The sequence below is a fragment of the Tympanuchus pallidicinctus genome, unplaced genomic scaffold, assembly GCF_026119805.1.
Source record: "Tympanuchus pallidicinctus isolate F22 unplaced genomic scaffold, pur_lepc_1.0 scaffold3, whole genome shotgun sequence".
In the NCBI taxonomy this organism is placed as follows: Eukaryota; Metazoa; Chordata; class Aves; order Galliformes; family Phasianidae; genus Tympanuchus; species Tympanuchus pallidicinctus.
This window is the reverse complement of record NW_026294747.1, coordinates 98,309,743-98,336,457: the sequence shown is the minus strand read 5'-3', so window position 1 is coordinate 98,336,457 and position 26,715 is coordinate 98,309,743. Positions and strand designations below refer to the sequence as shown.

At 38.8% G+C, this 26,715-nt stretch overlaps 1 protein-coding gene across 1 annotated transcript in view; it reads left to right on the top strand.

Annotated features, from left to right (window-relative positions):
* Window positions 1–26,715, top strand: part of OSBPL10 (oxysterol binding protein like 10) — a 99,285-nt gene that overhangs the window by 3,349 nt on the left and 69,221 nt on the right. Inside the window, exon 2 of the mRNA XM_052695892.1 lies at window positions 26,031–26,206. Coding sequence (XP_052551852.1) covers window positions 26,031–26,206 — 176 coding nt within the window. The remainder of the gene's footprint in view (window positions 1–26,030; window positions 26,207–26,715) is intronic.

Here is a 26,715-nt window from a genome sequence, read left to right as displayed (position 1 = left end):
CCTTCTTCAGCAGCATGGTTGCCTTCAGGAACACCAGTTTCCAGAGATCAGAAGGAAAGGCTGGAGCAAGGAAGTTGTAAGTTTAATGGAGGAGGATCAAGTCAGGGAACACTTAAACAAACTGGACGTTCTTAAGTCCATAAGCCCTGACCGGATGTGTGCATGAGTGCTGAGGGAGCTTGCAGATATGATTGAGATGCAGCTCTTGGTATTCTTTGCTCAATAAGGGAAACTTGGAGAAATGCCAGAAGACTGAAGGAAAACAAACATTGCTATTATTTTCAAGAAAGACTAGATGAAGGACACAGGTAACTACTGGCTGGTCAGCCTTCCCTTAGTCACTTGAAAGGTGATGAGACAGCTGATCCTGGAAACCATTTCCAGACATATGAAGAAGATGATCAGGAGTAGTGAGTGTGGATTCAGCAAGGCGAAGTAACGCCTGACAACCTGATAAGCTTCTACAGTGAAATCACCAGCCTTGTAGATGAGGGTGGAGATGTGGAAGTTACTTTCCTGGATCTTTGGTACTGTGCCCCATATGCTCATCATTGAGAAGCTATTGAAGTATGAGCTGGATGAGCAGATGGTGAAGTGGATCAAAAATTGGCTGAATGTCAGTGCATAGCGTAGTGGTTAGTGGTACAAAATCTAACTGGGGGCAAGTATTAAGCAGAGTACCCTAGGAGTTGATTCTGAGAACAGTCTTGTTCCACGTCTTGATTAAAGATGTGGATGATGAAGTATAGTAAACTTGCAGATGTCATGAAACTGAGGGAAGTGGCTTATTCAAAGGAATGTGCAGCCATCCAGAGTGACATGGACAGGCTGGAGGTAGGTTGATGTGGAGTCCAACAAAGGGAGATGGCAAGTCGTTCTGGGGAGTGATAATGCTGGATGTGCTGGGGGCCACACAGCACAGCAGAAAAGGACCTGGGAATCATGATAGACACCAAGGTAGCTGTGAGTCAGATGTGTGCCCTTGAAGATAAAAAAGCTAATGATATTCTTGGGTGTATTAGTAGGCAACTGTTGCCTAGGGAAAAAGAGATTGTCCAACTCTTGCAATTGTCTTAGTACTAACTATATAGAAAGTGCTGCAGCCCAGCCTTTCTGTTTGTTTCTTCCCTGTCATAAGAGAGGTGCAAAACATGTTGAGAGTCAAAGATTAGAGTCTAGTACAGTGATGGCTGCTCCAGGTTCTTTCATTGGTACCATTCAAGTTCTAGGAATGAATTGTGACCTTTTTCCAGTGTAAAAAGCAAGTAGGTGTTTACTGGAGAAATGTGACTGTACTTGAATATGTTATTGAAAGTTAAATGTATGTTGCTAGTTTCACATAAACTTGGAACTTAAAATGTCAAAAATCACTTATTAGTAATTTCTGTTTTAGACTATATGCTAATCATTTTTTTCCTTAATCTGAAATCTAGGTAGCTTCTAGGTAGAAATGGGAGCTTTCCTTTTTTTACTCCTCTATTTCCTTCACTTTTTATTATTGAAACTTTTCGCTCCTAATTGTTTATTGTTGAAGGTCATAGTTAGAAAAAAAAAGCAAAACCTCTTTGTTGTGTATCTCTGATTTAATTGTAGGAAAGTTAAAATTTTAAGTGAAGATGCACCCTGTCTGTGCTTAGGTAATGGTTGATTAAACCTAACTTGTTTGTTCACTAACTGCTTGATTTACCTTGAATAGCTTTTTCTGTTGCCTCTAAGCAGATGTCAGGAGAATGGAGAAGGCTGTTGGAACAGAGGAGTGAAGTTAGAGAATGGCTTTTATCAAGGTAATGGCAGGAAGAGAAATCGATCATTCTGTCTCTCTGCCCTTCAGTGATGCTTACAAGAAACATTTTGAAGAAAAAAAACTTTGAACGTCAGGTTGAAATTTAAAAAGAATGGTCTTGTGGTTTGGACTTTGGAGATGTCCATGGCAGTTCTCCACGCAATCCACATTTCTCTTGTCCCCGGGCAGGTAACCCAAGTTCTTAGTTCTTTGGCTGCCCGTGTCACGTAGCCTCACTGCTACTTATGCCTGTGTGGAGGATAAGTTCTTGTAACGTATGGTAATTTACTGTGTAAGATGTTTGATGGCATCGTAGGCGTAGGAAAAGTCTGTTTAAAATAAAGGAGACTTGAGCACTTTCAGTGCGTTTGGGATTTTCAAGTGCACTTCAGAGCTGAGCAGCAGTCTTGGTACCAGAGGGAATGAAGTGACAGACAAAATAGACCGTGGTCTTCCTTTCACCCAGATGTCACACTTCATTTTCAGACAGTGAAAAGAAGTGGCAGTTGGCTCTAGCACTTACCCTTATCTGGATTTAGTTATTACTAGTTCATCTCACTGCTGTCTTTTTGAATGGAGATCTCTGTGCTTAGCAACGCAGTGATAAATGTGGTTAGAGGGAGCACACATGTTCATGGTAGCTCATCTGAAAAAATGCACCCGTTTGTGCATACGGATTTGTGTTCAAGTAGGTGAAGTGACAGTAAGTTGTTAAACCAAGTAATGTGCCTTGGAGTCTTTTTGTGAGTATATAAGAAGTGTATTCAAGAGGTTTTTCACATCACTTTATATTTAAAAGCAATTATTAAATAAGAAGAATGCATTTGGGCTTTAGCTTCTCTTTGCATAACTAATATAATAATTCTTATCTTATTCTTTATGATATTTAAAAGGTTCTATTATATTTAAAGCCTTTCAAGTGAAAAGGGTGCTGAAAATCACTGTCAACTCTTAATGTAAAACGATGTATTTTAAATCAGCATTATAATGGATGATAAAACAAAAAGTATTGAATTTGATACAAATAAAAAAGTTGAGTTTCTTTTCTTGGCCAAATATATTTCCAGAACTTATTTTTTTTTTTCTCCCCAAGTATCATGTTGTTATGCTTTAGGTCTTTTAGGATGTTGGGAATATCTTTCTGAGATGGCTGAGCACATTTCAGAACCTCACCCAGGGAGGCAAGGCTTCTTTTTTTTTTTGTTTTCTGCTGCAAATATATTTCAGTAAACACTGTTGAAATACTACTGTACTTCTCTTTCCAAGATGGCATTTACATCACAAAAGTAATGCCTCCTGTGTATTTCCTTGGAAACTACAAAAGATACAAAGAATACAATAAGACTGGTAGAGTAAGCTATCACCTACAGAGCACTATTTTTTCAGCATACCCACCACCATTAGCTATGCATTTTCACCAGTGATGAACAAGAGCCGGTATGCCTTGCTTGTAAAAACAAACAAGCAAACAAATAAACAAAACCTGCACCAGCGAGTGACCTGCTATTTTACAGCTGCTATGATGATGATGTTGCTAGGAAAATGTTGCCTGTGCAGTTCATCTTCCATCGGCCTGAACAGATGGAATTCAGAAGGTGCTGAATCTGGACTGCATGGTGGGTGGTAGGACAGTCCTGTAAAGATTGGCAGTGCGCTCCGTGATCTTCAAGCTGGTGTGTTGTCATGTTGCAAGAGAAAGGTGGTTCTCTTCTCTGCCCTGACTCTGGAAGTTTGAGTGTTCAGCTTAGTCACGGTGGTGATGACCTCTGATTTTTGCAGGCCAGCATAATAAAGTAGGAGGCATTACTTTGAGAGCGGCAACCACAGTTAACAGGTAAATTAAGTAATTTAGATTCTAAGTACCAGTTACCTAGCACAAGCCGTAGCGTGCCTTGATTCCCATTTCACCTGGACTTGTGTTTCTCTGGGAACGTGAGACTTTTTCCTCCAGTGATAGAGCGTTTGGAGCCAACTTTTAATTACTCACTGCTTAAGAAATTGCCTTTCTTAATGTGTCAACCTTTTATTTTTATTTTTTTACTCTAATATTGTTATGTGTACTGTGTAGGAGACAGAAAACACCGCTTACCAAATTTCATTTCCTCATGCATCTTTTTGGAATGGTGATGTTACCATTTCTCTGTTGATAGCTGAACCAGTAGAATCTTCAGTGGAGCTACAAGTCAAGATTTCCAGTAATTTTAATAATTTATGACCTTATGATTACTATTGGCCGTTTCAGTGTTTTCCTTCAAGTCTGGACACTGGAACGATATACAGTTAATTGTGATTGCACTAGGGAACAAATGCAAATGTAATACATCCCATTTTCTCCAATTCAGTATTTCCTGCTTAAAATGTCTACAACTTAGCTTTTAAGGTCTCCGTTACAGTTTTGGGAAATTAGCTTTGTTTTGACTTGTGAATTTAACTCTCATTACACACAACACTGATACTTCGTGTTCCCTGGTGTTGCTCTGGTTCTCCAGACAGATACATCTGTACCCCATCTCTTGCAACTGTCTGCTTGCCTTGCTTGAGTTGTATGTGGTCTAATGCTTGTTAGGCTTTTCTCTAAGCTGTATGTGTTGCTTCTTATTCTTCTTTCTTGTGTCCATTAGAATGCTCATTTTGGAAGTACTGTGATGCTCCTTTATTTATGTTTTTTTCCAGTAGGAAGGTGATAAAATGTCTCTCTGCTGTATGCTCTATCCGTGATTAGCACATGGTTTTTCATCTTCCCTAATAAGTCTTAGAGTTTCTACTGGCTTGTGGATGCCTTATTTTTGTAGGGGGAAAAGTAGTAATTATTTGTTTATAAACATTAAAAGCATTTAAGAGCATTTAAGAAATATAACTGGTGAAACATTATTAGTTGAAGAATTACTTTGGAAAAATATGTTAGTGTAAGGATTGGCTCTCTCTTTATATATATACGTATGTATGTATATATGTATGTATGAGTATATATATATATAGATAGTGCTTTTCCAGGCCAATCTTCTCTCTTGTAATTACAGCTCTTTTTGTCACTAGATGTATGATTTTTATTTTGACGTTACTAGAATACGTGCTATTTGCTGAGGATAGCTTATTTTCATGTTATCAGCAATCTTTATGGAGATTTTTTTCATCTAGGTCATTGCTAAAAACTATAACCAAGACCAGATTGCCAAGGAATGCTATTAGAAATGCATTCACTTGAAGATCCTTGCTGTGTTATATTTTGAGGCTGGCTACATCCTTTAGCTGTTTTTCAATGCATTTAATGTCTCTTGCTGAAGTAGAATTGTACTGGGGTCTCCATGCTTCTTTTACTCTGGTTAGGGGAAGAAAAAAGTGAATTGGCTCATTACTGAGTTACCTAGTTACCTACATTACCTAGGTGTAGGCAGGATGGAGCAACAAAAAGTACTCATTGCTGCAAGCATTTGGGCATTTTGCACTGGCACAAAAACCTCTTCTGAAGGTATGTTTTTTTTCTTTTGGTGCCTTATCACAGTAAGCTTTTTATAGAAGCTCTTGTTCTTGAAAATGAAAAAAATCTCTCTCAGTTGGAAGATTTGCCTTTCACACCATAGGGTAGGTTTTTTTCTTTCCCTTTCCCTTTCCCTTTCCCTTTCCCTTTCCCTTTCCCTTTCCCTTTCCCTTTCCCTTTCCCTTTCCCTTTCCCTTTCCCTTTCCCTTTCCCTTTCCCTTTCCCTTTCCCTTCCCCTTCCCCTTCCCCTTCCCCTTCCCCTTCCCCTTCCCCTTCCCCTTCCCCTTCCCCTTCCCCTTCCCCTTCCCCTTCCCCTTCCCCTTCCCCTTCCCCTTCCCCTTCCCCTTCCCCTTCCCCTTCCCCTTCCCCTTCCCCTTCCCCTTCCCCTTCCCCTTCCCCTTCCCCTTCCCCTTCCCCTTCCCCTTCCCCTTCCCCTTCCCCTTCCCCTTCCCCTTCCCCTTCCCCTTCCCCTTCCCCTTTCCATTTTTTTTCCCTTCCTTTGGGCACACTTAATCTTACCTGGTCATTAGGCTTGGATTTTGTTACTGTTGGGTTACATGTCAGTCTTTTTATCTTATTTTTATTAAGCAAATGGAAGGAAAGGGTAATTTGGCAGTAGAACAGGGGAAGAAAGATGAGGTGTGCAATGGTGAGAGAAACTTAGAAAGGAATAAAAGCTGCTGGAAGAGGGTTGATGGAGGGAAAGGGAGCCATGGAAGAGGAGGAAACAAAGGAAGGAATGAAGAAGTAGATACAAAACTGAAGACAGTACAGAGATAGACCTTGAGCAATTTTTTTTTTTTTTTAATGAAAAAGAATGTCTACAAATCATGTAATATATATTCAGAATGATGTCGAGGAAGCCTGTGTGAGAAAATCTGCTCTATTTCTTAGTTTTAATCCCACTTGTAAGAACGACACAGAAGAAGTAGGCAGAAATTATTCTTTTCTACTTTGCAGAGCGCTCTGGGCAGTGCCAACATTTTTCTGCTTTCTTACCTCTCCCACCTTCTGTGACAGAGTTTGTTCCACATTAATAGCATGTGAACTGCAGCCAGGGGAAGCTACTGACAGCGCCCACCTGGATATATAGTCCTGTGCCAGGCTTATCTTTGCCCTTTTAAACACAGTATTGTTCATGTGTAAATTCAAGCATATGTGATGATTTTGCCTTTTAAAGGTCATGCGTGTTGTTCCTTTGTTTTTCATTAAAGAATGAGTATCTGGATTTTTGTGCGTACATAAGACTGAGGATTTGGTGATTACAGGTTTGTTTTTTTGTGTTTTGTTTTTTTTTTTTTTAAAGCAAAGAAAAACAAACTGTAGGGAAGAGAGAAACCGAGAAACACAAAAAATCCAGAAGCAGGACCTCCTTCAATTGTCCATTGCATTATTTAGTTTCATATAAATAAATATGTTTTAAAAAATACAGGCAACTCACAAAAATGGCGTGTTAACATAGCTGAGTTCTCAGCCCCTTGTGTGTGAGCATAGAATAAATATTACTTGTTCAACAGGTTCTGTGGGTGAAATAGTATTTTAAATGAACGTTGCTGTTGGGAGAAGTGCCAATATTCATGAGGTTCAATTTGGAGAACCTAGATGATAAGTTATCGTCTTGAAAGTGAAAAATAACAGCTGCTTTAAGCAGTGTAGTAATCACACAGAACAAATTTGATGGAATAATATATCTGGTTTTAACTCGCGTGCAAATTATTGCCCCAACAGGTGTGTTCAGAAGGTGTGTGTCTGCCTGAAAGTGTCTGGTGGTCCATGTAATCATATAGAATATATCATAATAATTTGTGTCTGGAAGAAGTGTGGAGAATATACCTTTATGAATTATGTAAGCGATGCTATGTGGAATGAGAGAGGAATAAAGAACTGGTATGAGGACTGCTGTTTCCTGGCATCAGCGAATGCCTTTCTGCTTCTGGAAACTGCCTTTGAAATCTTTGTGTTTATTGCTTTTGTAAGTGGTGCTTCAGCTCTTATGATGTGTTCCAGGGTTTAAAAACAGCTAAAACCAGGCTGTTTCTTCCATATAAATTACACGGGTAATGTACGCTGGTCCACATGCTACAATAGCTAGATGAACATGAGAGAATTATCAGGAAAAAAAAAAAAAGGAGCCAAATTCTTGTATGCACCAGTTTTGTATTGGCATTACAACCCTGGCCTAGATGATGAAGACAAGAACGTTTCAGATAAAAGTGAGTTATGAACTGTTCTAATTTACTGCTTTGCTGGAAATGTTATTAATGCTTGGGACACATTACAACACATACAAGTGAAAAAAAAAACCTGACAGTGAAGTTGCATCCTTGTCTGCTTTGCAATTCATTACTCTGTAAAAGTAGTTTCTAGAACTAAGTTGTAGCACAGCTGTTATCCTTTTTTCTTTAAAAAAACAAAAACAAACCCATATTTTACACTGTGGTGTTTTTTAAAAAACAAAAGCCATCCCCAAAATTGTCTGTTTTATCAGGTAATACCATAGGTCCTTTGTAGAATTTGGGCAAGCCTTAAATGAAGCACTGTCTACTGAGATTAGAGGAAGAAGTGCTAGATCCCTAATAAAAGAGCCTTTCCTTTTTAAATCATTGTCAGAGGTTTAGATATGTGCTTAGGTTTATCTTTTGCAGCAGAATTGAGTTCCAAAAGTGGCTCTCATTGATTGTAAGATGCTGTGGTTTTCAAATTGAAACAGTAGTCTTTCAGTTTACAGGAAAGTTATTACATCTTGAGGTCTCTTATTCCTTGATGTTCTGTACGTAGCTAAAAACATAATGCTGAGGAGTTGCTGGCTTCTGGCAATGACTCTTGCTGAGGACAGGGCATTGCAAAACAAGGTTGAACTATGAAGGTCTGACAGAAAAGTCAGTGAACTGTGATAAAGCCTCCATAAAGCTTAGCTGGTTCAAGGCAGCTATATTTATGCTATATTATTTGTTGATGGGATGGAATATGCTTTGTACTCTGTTGGATTGTAGTGTTGTAATGCAGTGCAGTCAATGTCTTTCTCTGGATAGGTTCTTTTTAAGGGGTTGGCTTCTGAGTGTTGAAAATACGTCAGCTTGAAACCTAGCCAATATGAAAATAAACCAGGATTAGTTGTGTAAATACTTTCTTGATTTTACTTACTTTTTTTTTAAAAAAATTAAATTTTTTAATTAATACATGGGCTACTTAGTTTTGGCAGGTCTCAGTGCAGAATGTCCTGAGAACAATCATAGAAAATCAGAAAAATAACACAAGAAAAGACTGGGATACCAGAAACTTTTAGCTCTTCAGATTTCTTCTATAATTAAATAACTTGCTGGGGGACTGCTAGTTACAAACCCCCTTCACATCCCCAGTTATATTTTGGTAGGAAAATGTGATTATGCCGGGAAAAGAACGTTACACTTTTCTTAAGTAAGGTACTAATTGAGACTTAGCATAAGAAGGTGAGAGAACAGCCACTATCTGAAAGCAAAACTCTGGATATATATGTACATGTATGTGGATATAGATGTAGGAATTAGTTGCAGGCAGTAAGCAGGTGGTGTTTTTGGGCAGTCTCCTTCAGCTGCCCTGTCTTTCCCAGGGGCTCGAAGTGTCCAATATTGCTCAGAAGAAAGCCTGTAACACGTACTGCATTTCTGCTAGGCTTTGGGAGGCTGGCGGATTGTTCAAACGTAGGAAGAACTGAAGGTTCCCCTTTCACACTGTGACTGTGCCACACTGTCAGTGTGTGAAGTCTGTTGGGACTGTCTCTGTCATGCATGAGCTGTAATAGAGGGTGCAGACGACTGCGAAAGTTGGTAGGAGGCTCAGGTGGGCCTTGCTTGGGCACAGATGTTCTGGTAGGAGTTCTGTGCTGAAGGATGAGTCATAGGAAATGGCAAGACCTTCTAAGCAGGTGCTGGAGCAGCTTAGAACTGTTAGCCTGATGGCTTGGGTTCATGTCTTTTCTAGTTTTTAAATGGAAGAATTAAAGTCTTGAGGAAAAAGTGTTGAAAAGGTGCTGAATCTTGTCTTGATCCTTCCTTTGTTGGATTGCCGGGTTGGCAGTTAAGTCTGAAGGGATATGAAGTTGGACCAGGTAACTGGCACGAGTCCACCTGTCCTCCTTCTAGTGTTTGAAGGGTCCTCAATATTTTCCCCTTTATCTGATCTTTTATTTGATGCTGTGGCAGTGAGTGTAGGGTTGGTAGGTGTTCCAGGAAGTGAATTGGAGAAAATCCTTGAAAGTAAAGAGATCAGCTGTAAAAATGTTGCATTTTCTAATAGAACTGGACAGACTGACCGTTGGTTCCAGAGATTAGGCAATGGCTTGGAACCTTTTGTAATTTTATTCCCCTTGAGCTTAAGACTGGATTTTTCACAATTTATGTCTGAACAGATTGAACGCTAGGGATGTGGAATAGGTATCTCAACCAAGGGACTTGGACAGCTTAAATGGAACTGTCAGTGATAATAGAGAAAGCAGCTGGTACAGGAAGAGTATACAGTACGGTTTCTCACAGATTGTATTTTTGAGATGGTGTCAGGACATCAAGAACAGATGTCTAAGAGACTGAAAATGCCTACTGTACTCATATGTTGAGTTTTGACTTTCATTACATTCCTTCAACTGGATTTAGTTATTGGAATACTGAATTGCACACTTTTAAAAAGGAAACTATAAAAATTATGGAACTGTAACTAAGTTCTGGAAATCTGGAAACTACTGGAGCTCTGCTTTTGTGCCTTGTCTGTAATGATCTACACTTGTTCTGCTTGCTTCTTTTTTCCCTAATAGTATTGTCATACTTTAGTTACTTGAACTAATTTTGATGAATCTGTTCTGTTTCAAAGAGTATTTAAACTTAGGAGTTGGTTTATTGCCCAGTGTTTGATGCAGAAGTTATGTTGTGTCCTTTTTTTTTTTCCTCCCCAAAATTCCCTTCTCTGTTGTGGTTTCATGGACTCTGTGGTAGGCAGGCTTGTGATTGCAATTTTAATAGCAAGCATCGATTACTAGAGGAATCTAAGGAATACCTTAATGTTATTTGCAAGAATTTTAGTCTGTTGTTAAGGACTTTTTCTCCAAGTGTATTTAGTGTTTTTTTTTTTTTTTTTTTTCCTCCTTCTATCACATTATTTCCTTGCCATTGCTTTTCATTTCATTCTGAGCAAAGAAGGTGCAGTGCTGGATGTGGTGTATGGAGAAATGTATGGGTGGGAGGTAGCAGGGTACCAAAGGGCACTGCAGAACAGGAATGACCTTTCAGTATCAAATGACTGCTAGGAAAATGTGTTAGTTTTTGCTCTCTAAGTCGAGAAGTATTACTTCTTTACAGTGTTTTCTTGTGAGAAATAATGTGTGTGCAAAATAATACTTCTTAGATATGGCTGTTAAATGCATGACTTGTAGGTTCTGTTTTCATTTGAGACTTGCGTTCCATTAGAGAATTTTGTTTTCTTCACTTGAACATCTCCAATTATAATATCTTAGAATCAAGTTGTTTTGTTGAGGAGAGGGAGAATAACAGTGTATGTTCTGAATCACATCTTTTCTGTTTGGGGTGCTAGGCAAGAGAAACTAACAGCTGAGGATCAGCATCTGCTGAGAGTGTTTGTGAGTAGTTTGTACCATTTGGGAAGAAAATGGAAGAAAACTACAAAGAAGTGGTAAAATAAACAAGTACTTAGTACAGTATTGTTTTTTGTCATAATTAGAAACGATGACAGAAGCTAGAAGGAAGAAACACCACTACAAAAAGCAGAGCAGAAATGGGAGAAATGTACAAATCAAATGAAACTGCTCTGACCCACTGCAGTGGAACTGCCAGGTCACAGCCTGAACCGATGGTTGAGCACCAGGTGAAAAGCCGTGGCTAATCCAGGGAGCTCAGGGACGAGCAGTGCACCTGAGTGACTGGAAGGTGTGGAGCCTGGATCCATCCATCCTCACTCTCATGTAAGGGTTAGCAGCTGAGGGAGTCGTGTCTCTCTGGATACAGATTGCACTGCTCTTGAGCTGTCACTGGCCATTGGCAGGGATGAGCAATTTTTCCTTCCTTTTTACCTGCTATTGCTCTGTAGGGTTTGTGTCCTACTAGAAGGCACTCTCATTGCCTTATTTCGTCATACACCCACTGATTCTTTTACTAGAGTTTGGCTGTTTGCATCTGCAACATACACTGCCAATACTTAAAGTGATGAGGGTGTCCGATATTGGAAACAGGAGATTAACAACCTGCTGCTAATAGTTACAAGACAAGGCTTTTAAACACTTCAACTCTGAAACTGCTCCTGGTAACCAGATGGTAATCTTGGGAATCTTGCTATCTACATGATTTGTTTTGGAAGTGAGAATGCATACTGCTGGGTGTTCGGGGGAGAAAGGAAGTACCTGCATCTTCCTGTCAAGCTAAGGCTAATGGAAAGCAGTTTCTATAGTTTTGGTGAGACAGTGTAAAAGCTTATTGTCCTAGCTGTGTTCTTGGAGTGTTCCAGTGAGTAAAAAGACTGTGCCTAAAGCTTTCTTGGAAATTTCTGTCATATCAAAGCACTAGCATATTGCAACAGTGAAGAATTTAAACTTCTGTTTTCACAATGCTTGATAGTAGTCATTCATAACATCAGTTATGGCAAAGGTACTCATTTGTGTGGGAGGGTGGATTAAATTAGAAATTCCTGAATTGCTTTGTTATAACTGGCTTGGCTGTAATGCTAGGAATGACAACAGAAATCATGTTGTGCTTGTAAAAAGTTATTGGTGAGCCTGTGCCTTCTGTAGAGTAGCCCGATTGCTTCTGTGTTAACTCTTGTCAAATCTGATTGAAAATTACCTACTTGCTGGCTGCCCAGCAAATATGGTTTGACCAATTCAGTAAGATATAACAAGGGGTTTGACAGAAACATACGCAGTGTCGGAGGCCCCTGCAAAATGCCATGTTTTCATGACTTTAAAATTGAAATTGGTGTAGCACTGAGTACAGTGGAATCTGACTTGGCAGGACTGCTAATGCTGAGTGGTAAAAATTGTTCTCATCTGTTTTCTTTGGTCATAAAAGATTCATATTAGTAAAGTGGTTGTTAGTGTGGAAGAGGCTGTTTTCAGTGTGGGAGAAAGGTGTTGCATGCAGTTGCATGGAAGCTGAATTTCCAGAAGTCTGGAATAGTTGAGGGTTCCTAATGTAGCAGTAAGCGAGCTTCACTGTGTGCAGGACAAACTGAAGTGAGTTCTGCTGTGTACTGTTACCGGAGCTTGAGATCTACAGCTGAAAGCACAGGCCAGTGGTTTCCGTGTAATGCTAGTAGCTGGCAGAGGCAATGGATCACTGTCCTATCAGACTGGTGATTCTCTGAAGTTCCTCTCCTACCCAAAGACTGACCTGGCAAATTATGTGCCATCTTCTGCTTTAGCTAACAACATTTATTATTGTACAGATTCTGCTGGAATGCAGTGCTCAGTATTGCTGTTGGCTAAAGACAGGAATTGAAAAACTAAGGTGACAGACTGGTAGTTCTGATGTAACGATGAATAGAGGAGGGTTTCTTCAGTTGAACTAGGCTTTTAAAGTGGTCCTTTATGGTCCTGATGGTCCTCAGTTCTTATGACTGTTTATGAAAGGGGATAGTGATAGACAAGGTGAATCATTTTGAACTGAGACAGGAGAGGTTTATGTTAGATATCAGGAAGAAGTTTTTCCCACAGAGGTGGTGAGGCACTGGAACAGGTTGCCCGAGGAGGCTGTGGATGCCCCATCCCTGGAGGCATTCAAGGCCAGGCTGGATGTGGCTCTGGACAGCCTGGTCTGCTGGTTGGTGACCTGCACGTAGCAGGGGGTTGAAAGAAGACGATCATTGTGGTCCTTTTCAACCCAGGCCATTCTGTAATCCTTCCTTGAGGAACAAGAGTAAGATTGTTTTTCACTTAAGTTTTCTAAGTGCGGTTCACTTTATTTTGCCCAATTATCTGAGATTTAGGAGGCACATTGTTGTTCGTTTATGTACAGTTGCTGTGGACTGTGGCATAAATGTCCAAGATATCGTATTTCTGTTTAAAAATAAGTAACTTGGATTAAAAGATCAACGTTAGATATTTAATATTTCCAATTTACTGATCATTAAGGAGTTCTGTGTATTAAGAAATACCAGGACTACTTTTTTTTTTTCTTAGTTTCAGTGTACTTGTTTTGAATTATTCACATAGAATCTAAACAATTATAAGATGATTGTAAGATGATTGTGTTGGTTGTTTTTTTTTTTTTTTTTTGGTCTTCTTCCATGGGAATACATCACATGCAGATTAGATGAAGTGATGAAGTGTAACTTTTGGAAGGGCCTTGGCTTCCAGCAGATGTTGTTTCTTTGCAGTCTTATACAAGCAACTCACATAGACAAATATCTCCTACTTTCTTCCAAATAACAATGTTTGAAAAGCGGATCAGTGCAAGAGACAGTGTCACCCAGCGTGAGTCCATCAATTTTAATTTCACTGAGGACAGGTTTATTCACTCTGCAGGGGCGATGATCTCCAGCAGTGAAGTGGGAGCAGACATAACAGCTTCTTCTGCCTGGAATACATTAATGGCACCTGTGATTTGGAGCCTGCATGTGCTCAGCAATAAAGGTGACTTTTGGTGTTTTCGAATGGTGTTTGTCTGAAAACTTTCAAAATGTATGGGGTGATTTAGCTTCCTGTGTACCTTTGAGTATTTTCCTGCTTGCTCTACATGAACACATTTTTGTATTAATTTATTTATTGTCTTCTGGTAGTATTTCTGTCACATTGCTCTCTCAGGAAGACTAGAGAAAGCTGGAGCTAATATCTCTAGGTTCATATGACATCCTAGCTGTTTCTCATACATCAAAAAAACCAGAGGATACTTTTTCTACCTGCTGGTCATTTTTAAGCTTAGCAGAAGTGACATTAACCAGAGCTTTACACAGCGTGCCTGAGGGTGTTGAAAATACAGAATATACTAGGTTTGTGCTTTCACTTGTAGGTTTAATTTTTCGTTATATATAGGTTTTTGGATTAGAGATGGTAAGCCAGAGGTCAAATAGATAATATAAGGTAGAAATGAATGGGGAGAAACTAGTATTGTGTTATTCCTCTCTCTGAAGGAAAATACTCAGACCATTGTGCCATCAGTTGTGATTCTTAGTAGTGTTAAATACAGAAAAGTCTAAACATCAGAATTCTCTCTGCAGTTTTATCCATGCTGTTAAATACAACAACACAATATGTCACTAAAACAGCCCTCAGATGATACGGTTTCACACGGTTTTTTGAACTGAATTAAAAACACGCTGTCACCTAAAGGAAGTAAACTTCTTACTTATTCCTCACTGCACTCACTCATGGCCATGGGATTCCACTTACGGAAGTGACAAATAAACTTGACAAAAAAAAAAAAGATGAAAAAATTGTAAGTATATCTTAAATGTCAATATCTGTCTTGTAAAGTACTCCAGCTTCAAGGATAACAGTTAAATCTTTGCTGTCACCAGTAAGTGCTTGCTTAGTTTGTTGAAGCTGCAGGACAAAGTCCAATGTTCTGTATAACTTCAAAGAATAACACCAATATATTGTCAAAACACAGGCCTATGGTGGCAGTTGACCCCCTTCCCCCTCCCCTCCATCAGTTGTCTAATAAGCCTAGGAAGGAGTAACCAACTAGTTCTCATCTTTAAGTTGTCCAAGATGCTTGTTGATGAGCTAGTTTTGGTAAGAACTTGTACAAAGAAAACTATCTTCACCAATTTATTTATTAGTTCCTAGAAGATACAGTCCAGTGAGGGGACTGTATGTTTTGCTTTTGTTTGTGGGTGGAAGTCAAAGCAATAGTGTTTTATACTCAACTGTAGCGTCAGTGTGAGTCTTCAGATTTCTGTTTACTTAGTTTTAGGTATATCTCCTGAAGGCTTCTGGCAAATCCAATGACCAAACTGTTCTGCTTGTCTGCTCCTTAATTGTCATCTTCTTCTGCTCTATAAATTGTCCATCGCTCGTTGGCAGCAGAGTGGTTGTGATAAAACCAAGTTCCTGTCTCCATAAACCATTACATGAGTGACTGCTCTAATTAATTTTCAGTAATATCTTTCTAATGAAAACTTCTGGGTGCTTTTAATAAGAGATTATGTGAATCCCCTCTCACTTCTTGTATTGAGTGTTTAAATGTGAGGGAAGAGCTAAGTAAGAGACAGTCCTGTTTTCTAGTAGATATTTTTTCCTGTAAGTGTTATCTACAAAATAGAGCAGCTTTTATAGCATAAAATTTAACTTTCCTTGATTTCAGGGTTTTTACGCTCTCTTAAAGTGACCCTAGTATCCCTTAAAGCAGTAAAGAAGAATTTACTTGCACTGGTATTTACTCTTCATTCTTTATATGCTGGTCAACTCCCTGAAGTTCCCTGACTAACCACTGTGCTGTACCTGTTTTAAGTGACAGGCTGTCACTGTAGCACATTTCACCTATTATGTTTCAGCTACACAGGCAATTTCCATGGCTTTTAACTCTAAGACATTGCAGGCCAAATAACTTCTGAGTTAAGACAACGGATTCCTTTTCTTTGTGAAATTGGCTCAAGCTATGATTGAACAGTGTTTCTAATTTCCGTTCTCTCACTGTTAAATTGAACAAAGAAGTAGCACTTAGAGTAGCTGAACTACTCTACAGCTACTCTAATTGAAGTCAGAGTATTGTTATTTGAGCTAGCTCTATTTGCAGTCCATTTTGTGGTCTTGATTACTTGAATAGTTTTCCAGACTTCCAACGTGGAGGTGTTTGGGCTTTGGCAGCCAGCAATCATCTCTTCCTCAGTTTCAGTGCTCTTGCTGCTGCTCAGGGTCGCTCTCGCTGCCTTTGTTATTCGGTTTATTAATGTTTCAGTCCCCAAGAGTACTTCATCTCCAGGTGACATCCAAACTAATATCAGATCTGACATAAAACCTCAGGCGCGCAGTGGCTGTCCTATGCTTAGGTACTTTTCTGCTTGAAACCAGTAATTTTTGGTAATGAAGATGTCTCAAAGTCAGCAGATGGGTGAAGGTGCCTTCGCCAGGCAGGACATAATACTAGTCACAGTAATGCAGGTTTGAGTTGGACTTAGTCCTTACAGGTTGTCGCAGAAGAGAAAGGAAGAGTTGGGAGATACAGGTTAGAGAAATATTAACCAGATTTACCTCTGCAAGTATGGGTTGGGTTCATCATTGGCATGCAGTACAAGGGAAGTGATAGGACAGTTTAGGATAGGACAATTGGAAGGTATTGTGTAGTAGACACCTGTGATAAATATTCACTGCTTCCTTCCTTCCTGCATTTTCTGTGCTTTTGGTAATGGTGTCTGCCTCACTTAACATAACTTAGAGGGCAGGCTCCAATAGCTAAAGGTGAAGAAGGGCGTGTGGGTACTTCAGTTGGATAGATGTTCTTTGTTTTCAGCAGTCTTTTTCTGCTGTATCTTTTGACATCACTGAAGTTTACTAGCAGCGAATAGCAGAGAACTTAGATTATGGATGATACTGAGTGGCTTGAGATAAAATTGTGATGTAGACCTGACTGTCTGACACATGTCTGTGGGATGTGGTTTTCTTTAAACTTTGCTGCATGATCATGCTGATAAAAACCCAACAATTTCAGACTTCCATCGGGCGTTGTGGAGATGAGATACAAGATGTCTGAATTTGCTACTCTCCCAGTCGTAGGAAAACCAAGTTATCAAACGATTATTTTTCATTGATTTTTGGATGTTATAATAGCAAACACCAAAAAAAACCCAACAAGGTAATGTCATGTCTTCTCTTTCAATCTATGAAGAATCCCACAAAATATGGCAAGTAGTTGTCAGAAATCTCTGTAATGTATTGGCTCCTGGTCAAGTTTAACTTCATTATTGATCTGTCATCATATGTGATTGTACAGAAAATGCATTCCCTGTGTGCACATCTCTGTGTAGATACTACTGAAGGAATATGGCATAATAGCATCAGTCAGACTTAGACTTGTCAATTGGAGCAGCTGTGTTCACTGGCTACATTCAGTGTCATCTTATTACTTTCACTCAAATGAGCCTCTGAGATTCTTAGGTTTTAAGGTCATTTATAGTATGTTTAATGGACATAATAGAGCCTTCTAGTTCAAAATTTCAGCTTTCCACAATCCGGTATTTGTCTTGTTGGAGAGATGTATTTTTGGTGTGTGAAACCGCTTATTTCGTACTGAATTTGGAAGTACTTTGTGGAAAAGGAGTTTGTTAGACACAATGCAATTTTTAATGTGAAGTGTAAACACCAAACCTATCAAGTTCTATTGATTGTGTTGCATCTGGAGATGCTTAAGACTTTGTAGTGATATATGGTTCCCTCAATTTTTAGGGTTTTTTTTGTATGCGTGATTTATTGTATGATGAAAGCAAATGAGTTGATTTCTTTCTTTATGTCTCACCTTGATTGATCATAGGCTCTCCGAAGAAGTTAGTTTGAGTACTCTTGTGGCACTTTGCTGTGAGAATATTCTTTGACTAAGCAGAGTACATGCATTGTATTTTCTTTGCATCCTCTTGGTGTGCAAAATCTAAACAATATTAAACCCACTGGGTTTTTGGAAAACAGAGAAAGTAAAGAACTTGATTTCTGATGGCTGCCTACTGACAAGATAAACATTTTCCTAGTAGTTCTTTTCAGGAGAGTCTTTTTACCTCATCAGGGATCTCTGATAGTCTTTGCATGCTCAGCAGATAGGTGAAGTAACTTGTGGTCACAGGGATTAGATAGATGGAGTAATTTATAGGGACAAAGACTGCAGCTCTTTCTGTCCAGCCATCTGGAATATCTGAGCCTCGAGTTGAAGACGAGTTAGAGGTCCCACTCCTTAGTGACACAAGCTGACTTAGTGACTTAGAAGGATATCAGCAGGCTTGTTATGTAGAATGACTACTAATTTTTGGTGCTGGACAGGCAAGACCTGAGTGATAGAAAACTTGAGGAGGAGAAGTTAAGCAATTAGCAATAAGCATGTGTAGATAGCAGCTATGTATGTTTAGCAGGTATCCATATGTTTAGTTAAGTGTTGGGAAGATTTGTGAACCTGAAGAAGTGCATGTGCAGCTATTTGCAGGATGCCCGCCACTGCAGTTGTGAATAAAATCTGCTTTTATCAGAGATGCTGTTCTGATAAATTATTTGGATATTTCCAGTGTTTTCAAGCCCAATTCCCTTTTGGCTGTAGTCCAGTTATTAGAAGTAACATGGAGTTGCTCTGTTCTTGTTTTGTGTCAAAGTTGTTTTCCTTGTAAATGAAAATTTATTTTTCTATCTGCAAACTCTGTGTTTCATCTGTGATGTGAGTTGAACTCAATAATAATACTGTTGTAATTAAGATTGCACTGACCTGTTTATTCCCCCCAGTTATGTCACTGTTAGCCTTTTCTCTGTGATCTGCAATACAGAAATGAAGTCTGCTGAATTAAGTAGTAGCAAATTTAGAACAAATTTAAAAAGAAAAAAAAAAAGGAAAAAAAAAAAAAAAGGAAGATAGGAAGGATTGTTAAATGTCACAAATAGCATTGGGCAGCCAGCCAGTTCACTGGAGTGTAAGCTCTAAGTGCTGCTTATGGTATCAATCTCAATTGTGTACCTTTTGTTTATCTGTTTGCTATAAATTGCTGTCCCTCAGTGTGGTGGTGTTGGATGTGCTGAAGCATGGACAGACAATTAATGTTCTTTTTCGTAATTGGTATGAATTCCAAGCCTGATGAGTGAAAAATAGATGCATTATCATTAAGGCTATATTTTCTTCACAGCCCTAAAAAGCAACCTCTAAGCAAGTCCATTTGAAATTAGAGAACTATGTAGTATTACTTTATTTTTACTGTCTTCTCCTTCTACAAAAGGGCAGGTGACCATAGTCTGTTGCTGTCTATAGAATTTCAGACTGTCGAGCAGGGGAAGGCAATTGGCTGAGGAAGCAAAAACTGAACTTATGAAGCAAATGTAGCTTCTTCAGATGAGAAGTGACATTTCTGTTCATGACGTGTACTCACTTAGATATGTAGAAATTGACCGGGACTTGGGAAAGCAGTAGAGATTTCTCTTGAGATTTTGTGGATCTGTGGTTAAAATCAAGGAGAGCGTGATAATCAGAAGCAAGTCATCTATTAACTGTGAGTAATAATTCTACTTCTTATCTCTGTTTTAGATGTGTAATGCTTCCCAAAGTTCCCAGTTGCAGTTCAACTTGATTAGTAGAACTGTTTTTAAAAATCAAGTTTTCATTCTGAGTTGCTCAAAGTCAGTAAAGTTTCTAAAGAATACTGCAGGTTTGATTTTTTCTTACTTAAAAAAAAATGAGAAATTGAAGAACCTCAATAAAGGATGTTAAAAGGTAACCAAAATGTAAGCGTGCTCTCCAACCAATGATGTCTTCAGAGATGACTTTCACCAGCAAAGTCCTTAATTGTCAAAACTGTATGCCAGGCTTCTTTATTGACATGAACAATTTCATTAATCTTATGGCTCAAGTAAAAGAGGGGGGGAAAGCCCAACAACAGTTAATTAGTTGCATACGTATCTCCAAGGTGGCCTAACAAGACAGTTTCCTAAAATGAAATATTTCTGTATGACTTCTTTTCCAGTTATTAGAACCATAAACTTTCCTTGGATGCAGTCATTTACTTTGTCAAGCGATTCTTACATACATTGAAAAAGGAATTATAGAATAGTTTGATTATTTTCGAAAATGCCATCTTCTTGAAGGTTATGGAAACAGTGAAGGACATGCAGCTGGTTGGTAGTTGTTGGAGGTGAATTGCAGTGGACTGAAAGGAGAACTAGCAGTCCTGCCTAGAGAACTTCCTGGCATTACAGACTAATGAAAACTTATTTTCAAACAGTTGGATGTGTTCAGAGCAGAGCAAAGATTGTAGCTATAATAAGAGGTGTTTTTCTGCTGGGGGCACACCTTTGTGTGAGTTGAGATTTCTATTCAGTGTCAGCTTCAGTGGGCAATGTGCCATGTTATGGGTGTGAAACTGAAAGTTAAAATGCCTATAGCTGTTTTGATTTTTTTTTTTTTTTTTAAATTAAAAGAAAAAAAGTATTTCGATATGAGAATACTAAAATTTGTCATTTAAGTGGAAATGTGTGATATTTCTTGAAAACCTGTGATGTAAATAAATCATATGGGGAATGTTTATGTTGTTCTTCTGATAGTTTTAGATGTTTTCAGATCCTCTCAAACTGGGGCAGTATGAGAAGTATATTGGCAATATAAGAGAGTGGGTTTGGTTTTGTTTTTTTGCAGAAAGTGCTGTAGCTGTTGTTCTGACAGGTTCAGATGGTAGACCATTTTTGTTCTAATATACCACAAGCATTTTATTGCTCCCTAAACCAAAACTACTGCTATTTGTTAAATTCTTCTTGAATGGGGAAGCAAAAGTAAGCTTTCCATAGTTTGCTATAAAAATACACTTAACAGTAAATGTGAAATCCAATTGAAATAGTTGTTTTGTACAGTGTTTGAGTCTCTTTTTTTCAGCTCCACAAATTTAGAAAGCAACTGAGTTGTGCTTCCTAGTGTGTAATGCTTGCACTGCTTGACTTTCATTTTATTGATGAAATGGCTGTCAAGGTGGATGGATAGAGGGGTTAGGAATGGATCTGAATGATGAGTGTCAGGATAGGTAGTTACAAAATTCATGAGGCTTGGGATTTAGGTGGAGAGGAACGGTTTTGAAATACAAGTAAAATAGAAATTGTGTTGTCATCAGGCCTTTTTAACAAATGCACGAGTTACATTTAAAAAAAACTGACAGTCTTTTTTTTGTTTTTGTTTTTGCTAAAGCAGAAATACAGTTCTTGATTGCTGAGTGTTGCTGAATGTTTTACCTTGTAATTGATATCAGTTGGTAATGCATCTGATGGACTCAGTTGTTAGGTATTTATGGACAATGAGAATTAAATATTTGAAAATACTCTGCTGTAACTAGCGGACAGTAGAACAAGCTATATCTTCCACTTGTTTGACACTGTACTTCTGGGTGATAAGCAAAGAATCACAGAATATCCTGGGAGTCCAATCCTGGCTCCACACAGCAGCACCCAAGCCCAGTGTCTGAGAGCACCGTCCAAATGCACCTTGAGCTCCGGCACTCAGCGCCCACAGCCCTTGGCAGGCTGCTCCATGCCCACCGCCCTCTGGCACAGACCCTGTCCCTAACTCCCAACCTGACTCCCCTGGCACAGCTCTCTCGTGTCCGTCACACAGAGCAGAGCTCAGCGCTGCCCTTCCGCTCCCCGTGAGCAGCTGCAGCCGCCGTGATGCCTCCCCTCAGCTCCTCTGCTCTGTGCTGAGCAAACACAGGGAGCTCAGCTGCTGAAGTTGAAAGAAATTCCAGAGTAAATGTCAGAAATATGGCCAATTCATTTTGTGGAGTTGTGTTCCATGGATGAAGAGGAAATGTAAGAGTGAATCCCATGAGCAGGGAGGTCCGTGGCAAGTGCCCTGAAGAAGTGGGGGAGGAATAGGAAGATCCGTGGTGAATCTCAGGATCTTGATGGAGACTGCTGAGCTGGGGCTGGGCCGGAGGAGCAGGAAGCTGGTATTTTCCAAACGGTTTGTATCGAATGTGAACAGTTAAGCAGCTGTGAGGTTAGAACAATAGTGGTGGTCTCTTTTAATGAATATTAATTAAATAACATTTTTTTTTTCCCAGTTTTAGTGTAAGAGAAATACCAAGGGTTCTTTTGGAAGTGTGTGGCAGTTACAGTTATTTTGTAACTTCTGTATGACTCTTGCTGTTGTATGTCTGGTATTTGATAACTCAGCTCTGCTACCTCCTGCCTGTCTGTTCTCTTAAGAGTATATTGAAGTTTTCATCGGCGGTAATCTGTAAATTAATTACAGAAATGCGATGTCCTGGGTAACTGTGTGCTCTATGAGCAAGCTCAGTAAAGTAACAGAGGAAAAGATGACAAGATTAATCAGTTCTAGGGAAGTTAATGCTGTTATTTCCCTGGTGTGAAGAACAAATGACTTGTGGAACTCAAGTTACCAGATACCCTTCTTCTTTTGATTACAGTTACATCAAGCTTCTAAAATGGGACATGCAGCATCATTACTTCTCTCTTGCTTTATATATATTGCTTTTCCATCCTCAGTTAATGAAAGAATCTGGTCTCCATTTCTCCTGTGTTTTTCTGATAGTCTCATCTGGATTATTTGTTTTGTGACATAAGAAAATGTTTTTGGAGGCTGTTTCTGTTTCTTCTATTTTTTTTTTCCCCCTGAAGTCTTATGTTGCTTGATTGAACATTTATCCCTCATTCCTTCTCCTAGCTCCTTTTTATCACTTTAATGTTTTTGAAAGTGTTATCCACCTGCCTCTGTTGTGAGGCTATAGATGTCTTATAGATATCTGTGCAGCTCCCTCTTTTTTTTTCTCTCTGGGATACTGCTGTGACAAAGGTGGGAAGGGGAGTCATGAATCAAATACTTTTCTGTTCAACTTGAACAAGGTCACAGTTAGAATGGATGACTATGAAAAGTTACTGATTTTTGGCCTCTTCAAAATCTGAGGAAAGCTATTTTGTTGACCTGAGCAGTTTTTGCTGAGTAGTTAGAACTCTTCTTTCCATAGATAATTCTCTTTGCTTTTCTGGCTTTCAAAGTTGTCAGGCATAAAAACTGATTCATCTGGGATGACAAAAGAAGGCAGAGTACTTGAAGAGAGCAGTGTGAAGGCTTATGAAAATTGAATCTTCTTTCCATTTAGTATTACTGTTCAAATTGTACTGAAAATGTTCTGCATGCTTTTACAAGCAACGATTCTAAAAAATGGAAGGGATGAGGCCAGTGGTAATGTTCTGTTTTTCTGAGACTATATATAAAATAGGTTATGCTTGACTAGAATGTCAAATTAACACTGATGCTATGGCTATGATGACAAGCATATGGAAGGATGCCATCATCTCTGCATATGTGGAATTTCAAAAGTTATTTCTGCAGGATGTCATGGTGCTGTGAAGGTACCTGGTACGTGAATGGCTGGTTTCCTTCTGTGGGGTAGCTTTATGCAATGCAAAGCGTGTCTTTGTGGAGCTTATGTTCATTCTGGGGGTGTTTTGCTGGTCTAATATGTGAAGATTTTTCAACTGAAGTGCTCTTGCTAGATGTAATTTAATAGACTCTGTTCTAATAGACTCAAAGGATCTTTTTTCCTTGGTAGGAGAAGGAGCGATTTTTTTTTTTTAAATGCAGTTGTTGCTTTTTTCTAAGCTGTGAAGATGCAGTGCTTTACTGCATGTGATGTAGTTGATAAAAGATGGCCTGATAACAGGAGTGAAGTGGGGCAGTTATCATGTGGATGTCACAGGCTCAGAATGACTTGTTTGCTAAATCTAAATAGATAGAAAACTGAGAACTTATCAGTTGGATAGAGGGAAACGCTTGCAGAAGGGTCAAGCGACCATATCATTTTCTCAGGGGCATAGCTTCACTTCTGTCTGCTTTATCCCTTTGAATATGTAACAAATATTTCTAAAGTGGACAAGGAAAACTGAGAGTAAGTGAAACCACGCTATGAAATGTGCAGTCAGAATTTTGATCAGATGTTTTTCAGTTCTGCTATTTTTACCATTAAGTGCATCATCTCTCCCTACAGAGCAATCAGAAGAAGGGAAAAATGCTTTGTAAGAGAGGAAGCAGTATTGTAAAATCATTTAAAAGTCAAGCAAAACATGGAGATTATAGATTGGTGTAATAGATGGCAGTAAGTTAATCTTCAAATGTTGGCAATTTCTGTTTAGAGCTCCCTTATTTTTAGCACTGCTGTTGAAAACATGATGGTGGTTGACATTCAGTTTGCCATTGCTCTCCTCTTTTTTATGCTGTGAAGATAAACTCTGTAGAGGATAGGTGGAAAGATGATTCATGATTACAAAGAAAGGGTTTCCACTTGTTTAGTGAGGGAAGGGTTGTGGAGATACTTATGGGAGATGGAGTCAGGGCGGAAGTGTGAGGGTTAATGATGCACTAGCTTAAGATTATTTGAAGCAAGGATTGTTTACCTATGGATAATTTAAAGCAAAGGTGATCTTTGTTCTGTTTTGGAGGCAGAGGGAGTAGAGTTGTGTGTAAAGGTGGCAAAGGATGCTTGCCCAAGCAAAATGTCTGAAGCTCTGATGATCTTAGGCAGTAGTTGCTTATTATACTCAAACTTATTTAGCTGGAAAAATAGAAGCAGGAAAGAACAACAGGAACCTCAGTAGGCTATGAAAACAAATGTTATGTGATGGAAAAGCTTAAAGGTGTTCTTAATATGGAAATATTGAAAAAAAAGGGCTAAAACAAAATGACTCTTTCAGAATAAAGTAATAACCTGAGCAAATCTGGGGTATGTGAAATAGCAAGTCTGATTAGTAAGAGTTTCTGAAATACTGAACAGAGATTTGTATATTTAAGTATGATAATCCTGTCTGGAGGAACAATAGCAAATACGTGTTCCAAATGCCCACGTTAATGGTATTAGTCAATTTGTTAGGGCTGGTTTTTTGGAAATTTTTTAACTTTTATTTTTTTGTGGAGGAAAGCATGTAGGTCATATTTGCATCATATTCACTGTTGGGAATCCTTCATGTGAGCTAAGAGGTTTTCTGTCCCCTCTTGGCAAAGAGTTAAATTGTTGTTTTGTTTGATTATACGTGTGATTCCTACAGGAGAAAGCTATTTAAGATATGTGCTGTTGTGAAAGATGGCTATATTTAAAATAATGTTTGTGACTCACTTGAACTGCACAATTAATTTCATTTGTATGGTCTTACAGTCCTTGCAGTTCAGTTTATCGTAGAATGGCTGGGGCCAGTTGAAGATGAACGAGTGAAGACTAAAGTAGAATAATGTTGGTTGTTTACTCTTCAGCAGGAGGCTATTGCTCCTTCCCTTTCCAAAACAGCTGTGATGGAGCACAGTTTTTCACACCATACAAACAGTAGATGTTTTGCTTAATGACTTTAGATATGAGTAAGGACTCTGATTTTTGCACTTGTTTGTTTTTAAATGTATTATTTTTATTACATGAAGCATTTGTTTTGTGTTTCAACCTCGCAGGGCTTTTCTCAGAATCCTGCAAAAAACATTCTATGAATAGCTAATTTGGAAATTAGATGATCATCAAACACAGTACCTTCTGTTTGCTTATTATTATTATTATTTTTTGCTCTCACATCTTAGCTGTATTGTTGAAGATAGCTACTGGTACTTCCTACCTACCCAGTGCTTAATGGGAACTGAATGTTCAATTTCCTTTGCTTGACTTTCAGAACTAAACTCAGAACAACTGCGCGTGAAATACAATCACAGAAGTGAAAATATCATAACATTAATTGTGCTCATCCTTCTGCAAAAAGAGCTGCTCCTTTTCAGAAGACTAGTTGCAGGGAATTAGCATATATAGAGGTTGTAAATGCAAAGGGAAAAAAGCAACCAACGGAGAAGAAGCTGTCTCTATCTTCAGTGCATCTCTTTAGTTAAAGCCTTCTTTCCTTGCTTTTGTGACTTGTGTGAACCTCACTGTTAATCTGGAAGAAACCTGTGCAAAAGAACCAAATGTCCTTAAGAAAAAACACCCTAAACTACTAGTCAAAATAATTACCTTATAAAATTGATTTACCGAGATTGGCTTAGCCTTGTTTGTTTATAATCTTTTTTTTTTTTTATTTTAAAGATCCACTTTCCTCTAAGTAACTGCTTGAAAAACCCTTTCACAGAAACATTGTATTTCTTTGAACAGGTACTTTGTGCTGGACTTCGAGACGGGAATTCTGCAGTATTTTGTGAATGAACAAAGTAAAACCCAGAAGCCTCGAGGAGCCTTGTCTTTAGCTGGAGCCATAATATCACCCAGCGATGAAGTACCACACATGTTGGTGGTCTACTCAGCTAACGGAGAGATATTTAAGCTGAGAGGTACAGTGCTGCTTAAAGTACCAGCTGTGGTGTTCTTCCTTTCTTGCTTCTGCATCTCCTCTCATTTATCTCTTCCCTGTACTGGCAGAAGGTAGTGGTTGTACAGCTGTATTCTTGTGTGCTACACTATAAAACACAATGGAATAGTAATGTGGAGTTAAGTACGTGTGAGTTTAAAATGCATATTGTCTGTGGGAGATACCTTATGTGCTGTCCACATCATGGCATTTAATTTCTAATCTCCACTGCCACCGTCATGACAACAACATGTAATAATGAATCTGCTAAAGGGTTGAAGAAGGAAGAATGCCAGTGCAATACTATTAAGATTCTCAATTTTTAAATTTTAGATTTTTCAAGGATGGTCAGGGGATGTTGTATCTTTAATAGGCATGCCAGCAAAATACAGGTGCAAAGAGAGATTCAGTTGAACTGTACTGAAGAAGACCTGAAGTGTCTGCAGAATGTGTAACTTGTCTGGTTGACGGGCCTGGATGTAGAGTTTTCAC